Below are 12,177 nucleotides of genomic sequence, written 5' to 3' on the forward strand. Positions count from 1 at the left end.
ATACTGCATACAACTTGTGTGTATATATGCACACTCACCCAACATCCCAAAAATACCAATATAAGAAAAAAGAAAACCCGACTAAAAAGAAATGAGAAAACATAAGTAAAAACACATACAAACAGGAAAAAAAAAGGCAATGGGTAATGGGCTTCAAGCCCGGTAGATTAATGTACTGACTGATGTGGTATTTCTTTAGTGATTTTTTCAGCAGATAGCCCTGGCTGAATTTCATATTTCCAGATGAGAAAAGAGGTATAAATATCTTCATATACCAAACGTTGGCTAATTAGTACTGCATCCTCAAAATTGTAACCTTCCCATGGCATATAAGCTACTAATAAATATGTTTTTTCCAAACAGGGTAAGTCAAAAATTCGGTCCAAGAAGCCTTGAAATAGCGCGAATCTTGACAAAAGAATCAACAAACGAGAAAACCGGCTAACCAAATTTATAAATCAGGCACCTTACATATAGCTAGCTGGAGTTAAAAGTGTGGATGTATGTCCGCTTTGTAGTAGAACCTGGGCTTCCTTAATAGAAATCGGAGAGTATATATAGATAGATAAAAAAAGAGTTGAACTATTGTCATACAGCAATGCTTTGCAACTTTACAAGTCGTTAATTTATGATCAGGTTTGGGCCTGGACAAAGAAGACGATGACCTTCACCGGGGTTTTGGGGTTGCGAGCATGCGCAACACATGGCGATGGCGACGTCAACGGCGGAGACGCGGGCATCGATGCGAGAGGAAGTGGGAGAGGATAAAGATGTGGTGGCCATTCGGGGTTTAGGTTTGGGCTTGGGCTTAGGGTTTATGCGGTACGTTTATAGCCACGCTCTCTCTATATATAGCAGTACCTCTGCCATTGACGGGCAGATTGGCAAGCAACAGCAGCAATGGCAATGGCCGCCTCCGATCAGCAACTACAGCAGGCCCGCAGCACCCGGCACGGCTTTGAGGATGAGTCCCGGTGGGTGGAGCTGATCCGGGAATCCCTCCGGGAGGTTTCCGGGGAGGAGGACGACGACGGCATCCCCGTGTCCGTGTTCGACGTGCCCAAGCAGCTGCTGGTGCACAAGCCCGAGGCCTACGCGCCGCAGTTCATCGCGCTGGGCCCCTACCACCACTGGCACCCTCACCTGTACGACATGGAGCGCTACAAGATCGACGCCGCCCGCCGCGCGCTCCGTGCGGCCGGCCGCAGCCTGGACGACCTCGTGCGCGAGCTCCGGCACCTCGAGGGCAAGGTCCGCGCTCACTACCACCGCTACCTCGACTTCCGCGACGGGACGCTCTCGCTCATGATGCTCGTGGACGGCGCTTTCCTGCTAGAGTTCCTCACCATCCACCACCACCACGCCGCCGCCGCCGAGCCCGAGAGGGTCGCCGTCTCTAACTGGACGTCGAGGATGGCACACCTCATCGACCTGGGCGGGACCGGGCGGAAGTCCGCTCACAGCCTCATCCTCCGTGACATGCTCATGCTCGAGAACCAGATTCCGCTCTTCCTCCTCCGCGAGATCCTCCAGGCGCAGTGCCACTCCCAGTCCGTCGACGAGTCCACCGCGCGGCTCACCTGCATGGTGACGGGCCTCATGAAGGAGCTCTGTCCGTTCAAGATGGAGGGCAACTTCCCGGAGAAGCAGATCGAGAGGGACATCGCCAAGCACGCGCACCTGCTCGAGCTGCTGTACCACCTGCTCGTGCCCAGGCCCAAGCCCTCTGCCTCTGAGAACTCCGCCCCGGCGTGGTCTGGCCCCGTCGAGGATGATATCGAGGAGCAGCGACCGGACGGCGATGGCGGCCAAGAACAAGAAGGCGAAGGCCCTCCCGCCGGCACCGGCAACGAGTACGTGATGCAACTGCTCGCCGTCATTTTGAGCATGGCGTCGAGGCTCAAGGGCGGCCGCCTGGGCCACGTGATGAAGCCGATCGAGTTTGCGGCCAAGGCGCCGTGGAAGATGCTCGCCGGCATACCCGGCATCTCAGGCTTGTCCATGCACGCGGACGCAGACATGAGCCAGGAGATCGCGATCCCATCGGTGACCGAACTGGCCAGCAGCGGCGTTCGGTTTAAGCCGACCAACGGCAACCTGTCCACCATCACCTTCAACCGCAAGACGGCGACGCTGCACCTCCCGGCGGTGACCCTCGACTGCAACACGGAGGTGGTGCTCCGGAACCTGGTCGCCTACGAGTCATCCGCCGCGTCGGGCCCGCTGGTGTTCACCCGATACACGGAGCTGATGAACGGCATCATCGACACCGACGACGACGTCACGCATCTCCGCAAGCGCGGCGTGGTGATCAACCGCATGAAGAAGAGCGACGGCGAGGCCGCCAAGCTGTGGAACGGCATGAGCCGCTCGGTGCAGCACTCCAAGGTGCAGGACCTGGACGCGGTCATCGACGACGTGAACCGCTACTACGGCCGCCGGTGGAGCGTCAAGGCGAAGCGGTTCATGCGTAAGTACGTGCTCAGCTCATGGAAGATGCTCACCTTCCTCGCCACCATCAGCATGCTGCTGCTCACCACCTTGCAGGCCTTCTGCTCCGTCTACACGTGCTCCCGGTGGTTCACTGACGTCGTAGTCACGGTCACGCCGACGCCGGCAGAGTAGATCGGTACAGGCGTGCGTTCCTTGACCACGCTATAGTGATCATGCTGTTGGATTGTTTGCACCCGGTTTTTTTTTTTTTTTGCTCATTGCCGGCGAGAACATCGCCCTGGCCCCCTCCGTCCGTTGATCCGGCAACCAAGAGGGAGGGGACCTTGGTAGGAGTAGGAATAAGTTTATGGTCTGGTCTCTGGTCGTCGATGGCGAGACGATGATGTTGCCTTTGACGTGGACTAAATCATATCATCGCCTCCTCTCCTTGTGTCACCGAGAGGCGGCGTGTAGAGGGTGGTGTGTCCTCAGATCTGGTTCTATGGATCTGGTTTTGCTTGTGCATGTCTGTCTCGGTGGCGTTGTTCTATGGAACGGACAGCGTGGCTGCGGATATTGCTCTTCCGGCTCCGGTGACCGGCAGGGCTCCAACTAACTGGCGTAGATTGGTTAGTGCCGGTTTAGTCGAGGAGTTTGTGCTCCTTTTGGCGAGATCTAGGGTATTCTCTAGGCCCGCTCTAACATCTTCTTCTTTGGGTCGGTGAATTGCACGTGTGGCCTTTGGTTATTGTGGTTGTTCATTTTCAATGTTGAGTGAAAATGGAAAATAAAGTCTTCGGCAAGTCATTATAGGAAAAATGTTGCATGCCTAGTATCGGGTTTGCCGAGTGTGTGTCATCGAGCATTTGACAAGCAAGTTGTTTGTCGAGTGTACTGGTGACAAAGCTTTAAAACAAGAACAGGCCCGAGTAGGGTAGCTTTTATTCGAAAATCACGTATCACCAATCAATCTATTCGCTAGAGCCGCTTTTGAAAAGGAGGTTGGAACTTCCGGCATTTGTATCAATGTGATGCACACATCTATTTTTATTAAAGTTGATGTAAAGCAGTGAGACCAGAACAATCAGCAAAGTACACAATAAAAGCAACTACGGCCAAGCCAATACAAGATATGGATGTAACACATATGCCTATGTCGGTTTCTTCCATAGCACTGCCTTCCAGAAGGGATAACTGACATCCCACTACTAGAGAAAATCTTATACACAGAACTTTACCAGTAGCGCTTGTTAAAAAAGGGCGCTCGTGCTAAATAGCAGTAGCGCGTGCAGCATAAACGCGCTACAGATACAAACACATCAGTAGCGTGTCTAACTTTAAATGCGCTACTACTAAAGTTCTCACCACTAAGCCGATAGGCTACACATAGTAGTAGTGTTCATATAGAAACCGTGCTACCACTAATTTTATTGTAGCAGCGTGTTTACGTAGAAAGGCGCTACTACTAACGAAAAGAAAATAAATCAAAAAACAAATAGAAAATTAATGAAAATGAAAGAAATAGAAAAAGGAAAAAGGAAAAAGGAAAAAATAAAATGTAAAGAAAATAAATGAGAAAGGAAAAAAGAAGAAAGGCTTAGCAGTAGCGCGTTTTGTGAAATGCGCTATAGCTAACTTAGCTATAGCGCGTTTTCAGTACCGCGCTACCGCTATGTTTGATTTAACCAGCGGTTTTCCCTCCCTCTGGCCATCACTTCTCTCCCAAATCCCTCGCCCCACTTCACCGCCGTGTCCCCAATTCGCCGTCGCCTCACTACGCCGCCGTCTCCTGCCGCCGCCGACGCCCCCGTAGCCACCAGAGCCGCGCGCCGTCGACGCCACCAGAGCCACCCCCAACGCCACCGGAGCCGCGCGGCCTCATCAACGCCACCGGAGCCACCCACGATGCCCCTGCCTCCCTCGCCGTCACCGGAGACGCCCCTGCCTCCCTCGCCACCACTGCCTCCCTCGGTACTACTGGAGCAATCCTTTGTAAGCACCCCTCCTCTCTCTCTCTCATGCATAGCACAAACATTGGACATACTAACTATCTAGGTTAACAAGTTTAATTAGGTTAATTATCTAGGTTAGTGCAAAAATTTAGTTAGGGCTTTGACATAGAACTAGTTAGGTTAACTAGTTTAATTAGGTTAATTATCTAGGTTAGTGCAAAAATTTAGTTAGGGCATTGACAGAGAACTAGTTAGGTTAACTAGTTTAATTAGCTTAATTATCTAGGTTAAGAAAAAATTTATTTAGGGCTTTGAAAGAGAACTAGCTAGGTTAACTAGTTTAATTAGGTTAATTATCTAGGTAAACTAGGTTAACAAGCTAGGTTAATTAGGTTCGTTAGGTTAACAAGCTAGGTTAACTAGGTTCGCTAGGTTAGAGGAAAGATTTATTTTAGAGCATTAGGTCAGAAGAGTTAGAGAAATAGAGTTCCTTTGCAATTTAATTGGGTTCTGTCCTAGGCAGAGAAGGGTTAGAGAAAATAAGGTGTGTGTGTGTGTGTGAGAGAGAGAGAGAGGAATAGCTAGAACAGAATTTGGGTTCTGTCCTAGGTAGAGAAGTGTTTTGTAAGATCATTTTGCAAAGGTTTTTGATTTTTGAAAAAACCACTATTTTTCTAGGAAAAGAATTTAGGCAAGTTTTATTTTAAAGATGATCCCTTCCTAGACTTTTATTGTTGATTATATCTTTTCATTGAAGTGGTTATGTTATATCTTTTCATTGAAGTGGTTCGATTGTACCCAAGTGGCCTTTTGGTGTTTCCAGGGAATGAAGCCGAGTGGCCTATGTTTTGCCGGAATGTTGATTCATTTCCGTTCCGGCAAATTTCAGGTGCTCGATTTGTCCACTTTTTAGCAAAAGGTCATGCCGAAATTTTCCGTGAATTTCGGCATGACTTGTGCTACGAACTAGGACATATCGATTGCCCGAGATTTGCCGCACCGGGAAGGAGTCAACGTTTCTGCAAAACATAGGCCTTTTTATGTCATATTCATTTTATTAGGTCTAGAATTAATTGACTAGATTTAATCGTAGGAAACATGGCTAGCAACAATGAAGGACAGGGTTCTGATGATCGCGATTATGTCTACCTGACTTGGTGATTGCAATGGGTGGGTCCTGTTGTGGTCAAAGAGTCTGCTTCGTCTGGAGACGGCCGGGAGCACACCCACGATCACGCAATTAGGTATGAACATCAACATCCCACCTATCCAATTAGCGTCGGCTGTCGTGCAGGGTAATAGCAGACGGGGTGAGGAAGAGGCTCCATTAGTTGCTAGTGACGTCGTCATAGATGAGGACGACAATAACACTCAACAGTATCTCAATACTGACGCCTACTCAGGGTTTGAGCGTCATGAGTCGGTGCCTGAATTACCGCCTCCGGAGGCTGAACTTATTATAGACGACCTTTCGGTAGCAAAGAAGCCTAGGAAGAGACCGAGGAAAGGCAACAAAGTTGCTTCTATGATCCAGCCGCTGCAGCAGCCTCGGGTTCAAGACCTTATAGATATCCCCGGTGCGGCAAAATGGCATATCCCCGGTGAACCAATCCTACCTAATTAAAGCAGCGTTAGGGGCCAGATTCGGCGATCTAAGGAGACTTAATGACGATGTGCTGCGGATAGAGAAAGGCCTCATCACCTCGAAAAATCCAGGATACCCTATCTACGTGGTTAACGTGCTGCGGCAATTGTCATACGTCGACACATTCCCCTCGGAGAAGTTCTTCCTTTGATTCGATTACATCTTCGGCATTTTTCACTTGAAGAAGCCGGATTTTACGTTTGTCCGCCTTTATGTCTTGCACATGAACTACCTCATCGGGGTTGAGAAGATACCTCATATCTGTGTCGCTGACCCGTATTTCATGCACGAGGGCTTCTTGGGAGTCTACGTAAAGCACCGTGAATATGTGAGAGAATACATCGTCAATTTCATGCTCGCCAATAAGGACCAGGAGGCGATTCTCGTGCCTTATCATCCCCTGTAAGTCATCCACGCGGATATTCTTCCTTCGATTTCAATCATTTATTCGCACGGTGGAGGCTAATTAATTTGAGGTGTACTTATTTTGTGCAGCGGCGGGCGTGCCGTCCTCATCATCCTCTACCCCCGATACTCCCACGCTCTTTACTTGGATTCGTCAAAGAACATTAACAAAAAGGATTACACCCATACCAAGTCTGTTCTCGACAGTGCTATGTTTTCCTACGGCGCACGGGATGGAGAGGTCAAGAACAAGAAGAAAAGGGACAGCAAGCCCGCCTTCGGTCATAAGACCGACTTCTGCTGCATCCAGCAACCGAGTGATTCTCTTAATGATGGATTCTATGTCCTACACCACATGCTGGAGTACAGACGGGATCACCAGAACCTTTGCATGTCACCTAAACCTGGCGATGCCCATATTCTGCAATGGGCAAAGAACTTAGGAGATATTGAGGATCATCGACTTCGAGCTGAGTTCTATCACATGCAGCGCGAACTTGCCCAAATCATCATGAAGGAGGTCGTCCAAAACATAGGGATGTTCTACGAAGAAGGACAAATGTCGCAGGAAGACATCCGAACACGCGTAGCCGCTCAGCGTCTTGACCCGAAGCCTTTCACTAAGCTCGAGGACTATCTCCCTGATTTGGATGGATGGCACGACATGTTGGAGTGATTGTCGATATATGACAATGTGTCCGTTTAGTCCATACTTTCTATATGACGAAACTTTGAGTTATACACGATGAAACTTTATTTGTGATGTAATTAAACTGTCCTCCTCGACTAGCGAAGATCACTCTCGTTAGGGCATTTTGGGTACGATGAACTTTGCTATTTATGCTTATGATATGTTGCTTGTATTTTTGCCAAGTCTGTCTCTTTCTGTTGCTCAACTATATATGTTGCATATCATCGACTCATGTGACGATGTAGGTGCATAGATCATCGATGGCGAAGAAGTGCTACGCCAGGAGTATACGACGAGTGGCCGGAGTGTCAGGCCCAGGTGTACCAGTTTTCGGTTTCCGAGCGACAGCTAGTAGTTAGTTTAGGTTCACGCTAATGCGAGAGAGGGATACGAACTCATGTACTGCATAGTTCCACTCTCACTCATAGTGATAGCTCTTCTCGCGTATATCATTGTTTAGATGGATGACGATGTAGTTGCGAGTAATCGAGACTTGTATCGCTATTTTCGAGATGATGATGAGAGACCACTTTGTGTTGGATGATGATTATGATGATGACATGATTTGATGAGACTATTTGTATGTATATGCTATGATTACATTTGTATGTGTATGATATGCTAAAGATTATTGTATAAAGCCTGTTCAAATACAAAACAAATATGCAGAAAAAAACAAAAACTTATAAAACTAGCAGTAGCGAGGGGAATAAAGTTAACAGTAGCGGTCCCTTACCAGTAGCGCTTACTGCTGAAAAGCGCTGCAGATATTAGCAGCAGCGTTTTGCACTAAAGCTCGCTACTGCTAGCCATGTATAGCAGTAGCGTTGGATGACACGCGTTACTGCTACATGTTAGCTGTAGCGCCTTATCAGTAGCGTGGTATCCCGCGCTACTGATAGGCAAAATACATGCGCTACTGCTAGGGTTTTCTCTAGTAGTGTCCTTCCACAGTTGTTATGGGGATAATGTCTTAAAAATTGGGAGACAGTTTCACTTCCCGGCCTCTGCACCAACTAGGAATGCACACATCCTTGTAGTATGAGTACCAAGATAAGCATGGCCCACATTGACTTTTTTAATGAGTAGCAGGATTATCTTGATGAGTTCTCCCATCACACACCAAGCTTGATTCTCAATAAATGAAGAAAAACCATATGCATCCCCTTTCAATTCTAGAAATTAAACCCGAATGGTTAGGCTGCACACCCGCATGCCGAACGACTGAGCTAAGGCTCTATTTGCCTTGCCCACTTCAATAAGAAAGAATCCACCCATCAAGCCCATATGCATTGGAACCAGAAGCGAGTGGTCACACTTGGTAAAAAAAATTGACACTCCACAAACAAGTGCGTTGTCGACGGTTACACTCGGCATTATCAAGAACAAACTTTTGAATTTTTAATTTATTTTTATAGATGGGGCTAGAAAAATTATATAAGTACCTGAATATACATTTTGCTTGAATTTATATTTATTTTAATATACATGTAGGTCAAATGGCACTCTACATACAAGCTCTATCATGTATAGTGAGTAATAGTTGATTGTAATTTTGTGTTTTTGAATTTCTGCTAACAACGAAAAGTTTGACATGCATGTATGGTCTATGTTGGTGCTTATAAGGTAAACGATTGCATCGTTTTATATCTGGTTAAGTCCGTCTATCTATTATACATGCTCTTTTTAAATTCATGTATTAGTAGCATAAAAGGAAAATAATCTTGAACATCAAGTAGCGGGATTAAGTTATCATGATATATTAGATCTCAAATGATAAGTGCCACACGTGTGGCACGAAGTAACACCGCCCTGAAGTTTTTCTAACTAAAATTGCCATCCGAAAAAAAACCCAAAAACTGAAACTTATCATCCAAACAGAAAGTTGCCAAGCTTCACAACTAAAGTTGTCATCCTCAGATAACTAAACTTGCCATCAAAAAACGACAGGGCGAAATTACTTCGTGCCACATGTCTGGCACCTATCAGGGCCCTATTAGATTAGATTAAAAGAAATTTATCTATTGTATTACCAGGTTTACTGGCAACTCTGCCTACAGAATCCATTTTTATTACGGACCACCACTTGCATCTTTCATAATACTTCCAGCGTACATTCAAGCACTGGGATTATGGTCGTTGCCTGAAGTTCTTAAATGTAGTGGTGTGTTGTAGAAAGGACTCGATTGTTTTACTTCTACGTACCAACATAAAGGGACCACCGCTTGCATCTTTCATAATACTTCCAGCGTACATTCAAGCACTGGGATTATAGTCGTTGCCTGAAGTTCTTAAATGTAGTGGTGTGTTGTAGAAAGGACTTGATTGTTTTACTTCTACGTACCAACATAAAGGGACAACCGCTTGCATGAAGTGCCAGAATTTCAATAACAAGTGCTAATTAGGGCTATCAGTTTACTTTTAATTAAATAACGGATAACGGTGTTATAAAGCTGCAAAAATTGGGTGGTAAGACGTCTATGATTTTGATTTTGTGATGTGCCGGGCACATAAATAATTGGCTTTGTCTTCTACCGAGTCATGCTGAGGCTAGCTTCTGGTGTAAGCATTCTTTATACTTCGTCACTGCGAATAAATATGGCAAGTGAAATTGACATTATTGCTGCTGCAGGTATGCCATTGTCATCGTACCTTGGTACAAGAACTGATGAATGTTTTAATGGGGTAAGATTATGGGAAGCAGAAAACTGAATCGCCTGTGGTAAAGTAACATTTCGGAGGATGTGAGTTAACGCATTCGCTACATCCGGAATTGTTTCTTCGCAATGAATATTCAAGAGCCACCACATTCTACAATATTAAGAGCCACCACATTCGCTATATCTAGAATTGTCTCTTCGCAATGAATATCCATATTCAAGAGCCACCACATTCTTGAATATGCCCGTGCGTTGCAATGGGAGACAAAAAAAATATACGCAAGCCAAATAAGTATTACTCAATACTCTGACATCTGATCGTCCTTTATTTTAACACGGTGGCTCACCATTTTGTCACTTATATTTCTTCTCACCCTCGCTGATGATGGTTGCGATGTCCACGTGCTCATAATGCATTGGACATGGTAAATCCCGAGGCTATGAGCTTGCCACTGCACGCAATACTTGTCATTATGTTGCGCAAGGGAATGTTTAAAACTTTAGAAACAAATTTCATCGACCACTAACTACTCCCAACGCTTAGACCTATAAAGATTTTCGAATAACTAATCAATTCCTAGACATAAAAGACTTTTGTATTAGTGACCAGTTTTTTGAATCGACCAACATTTTTTTTGAAAATTTGGATTTTGTCAAAAAAATCATGAACATTATTTTTTTACTAACATTGTTTAAATGCATGAACAGTTTTCGAAATCATGAACATTGTTTTAATCAACAAACATTTTTTTAATATAAGAGGTTTATTTAAAATTAGGGGACACATTTTAAAATTTCCGTGAACATTTTCTAAAATTTTATGGACATTTTTTCAGATACTCGAATATATTTTGAATACACGATCATTTTTTCAAAAGCATGAACATGATTTTATTTCCCGGCCATTTTTCCAAATAGTAAATACTTTTTATAATTTGCGAACAGTTTTGCAAAACCACCTACATTTTTTTATTCCGCCAAAAATTTATGATTTCCTAAACATTTTTTGAATTCACATACATTTTATGATTTCTCTTACATGTTTTTGAAAACTCGCAACTTTTAACATTTCAAAATCCGGAATTGGTTTAAAGAAAGAAGAAACCAGAATGTGAAAAGAAAAGACAGAAAAAGAAATGCAAATAAATAGAGGAATGAAGCCACGCACATGGTCTGGCCCATGAACGCATGGGTGGGGGAGAGGACTTGCGATAGAAAAAGGGAGGAAAAAGTGAGGATGGTGGGGATCGAACCCTGCTCACCTGGCTAAAATTTCGGTGAAGATTTTTTAAAATTTTATGGACATTTTTTCAGATTCTCGAATATATTTTGAATACACGGTCATTTTTTCAAAATCATGAGCATGATTTTATTTCACGACCATCATTTCTAAATAGTAAATATTATTTATAATTTGTGAACAGTTTTGCAAAACCACCAACATTTTGTGATTCGGCGAAAAATTTATGATTTCCTAAACTTTTTTTTGAATTCACATACATTTTATGATTTCTCGAACATGTTTTTGAAAACTCTCAACTTTTAATATTTAGAAATCCCAAATTGGTTTAAAGAACGAAGAAAACAGAATGTGAAAAGAAAAGACAAAAAAAGGCAAATAAATAGAGGAATAAAGCCACACACATGATCTGGCCCATGAACGCAAAGGTTGGGGAGAGGACTTGCGATAGAAAAAGGGATTTTTTTTTCAAAGCTATCACGTTTTTTATAGCAAATTCGAAAACTATAGCACCTAATGCAAAAAAAAAAATCAAAACTATGACCCCGTCGGCCTCATGTGGGCCGAAGAGGGTGTTTTCGGTCGGTGGTTTGCCGAAAAGGACTCTTTGGTCACGCATTGGCTGAAGAGATCCGTAGCTGGACCGAAAAGGTATTTTTAGTCAGCAGTAGGCCAAAAAATACTCTTTGGTCAGCAGTAGGCCGAAAGTCCCCCGGGCCCACCTTTTCGCGTGAACGGGAGGCGGAAGCTGCATGGCTGCGCTCTTCGGCTTATGTTAGGCCGAAATGTTTTTTTTATTTTGACTTATGAATCTGATCAGGAGACATATATTATTTTATGTATGCGAGAGACATATTACTGTTAATCCGCATTGTTATTCAATCTACATTTCCAAAAAGACTGCAACCAATAATTAAGATACAAGTACATTTGAATTAAATGGTAGGGATGAACTTAAAAATACAGCTTACATACAACATTAACGCATCATCGTCATCCTCCGTCGATGCAGCACTCTTGCCCTTCGACGATGCGGTACTCTTGCCCTCCGTCGACGCAGCACTCTTGCCCTTCGATGATGCGGTACTCTTGCCCTTCGTCGACGCAGCACTCTTGCCCTTCGACGATGCGGTACTCTTGCCCTTCGACGA

The 12,177-nt window shown here is 44.8% G+C and overlaps 1 protein-coding gene across 1 annotated transcript; it reads left to right on the forward strand.

Annotated features, from left to right (window-relative positions):
• The first annotated feature begins 856 nt into the window (after positions 1–856).
• Positions 857–3,252, forward strand: LOC125510453 (putative UPF0481 protein At3g02645). The gene has a single exon (XM_048675631.1). The coding sequence runs from the start codon at positions 901–903 to the stop codon at positions 2,623–2,625; it is 1,725 nt and encodes a 574-aa protein (XP_048531588.1). The 5' UTR covers positions 857–900; the 3' UTR covers positions 2,626–3,252.
• Positions 3,253–12,177: the final 8,925 nt, after the last annotated feature.

The sequence above is a fragment of the Triticum urartu genome, chromosome 5 (assembly GCF_003073215.2).
Source record: "Triticum urartu cultivar G1812 chromosome 5, Tu2.1, whole genome shotgun sequence".
In the NCBI taxonomy this organism is placed as follows: domain Eukaryota; kingdom Viridiplantae; phylum Streptophyta; class Magnoliopsida; order Poales; family Poaceae; genus Triticum; species Triticum urartu.

Coding starts and splice junctions, on each gene's coding strand:
- LOC125510453 (XM_048675631.1), top strand. CDS start 901: ATGGCAATGGCCGCCTCCGATCAGCAACTACAGCAGGCCCGCAGCACC.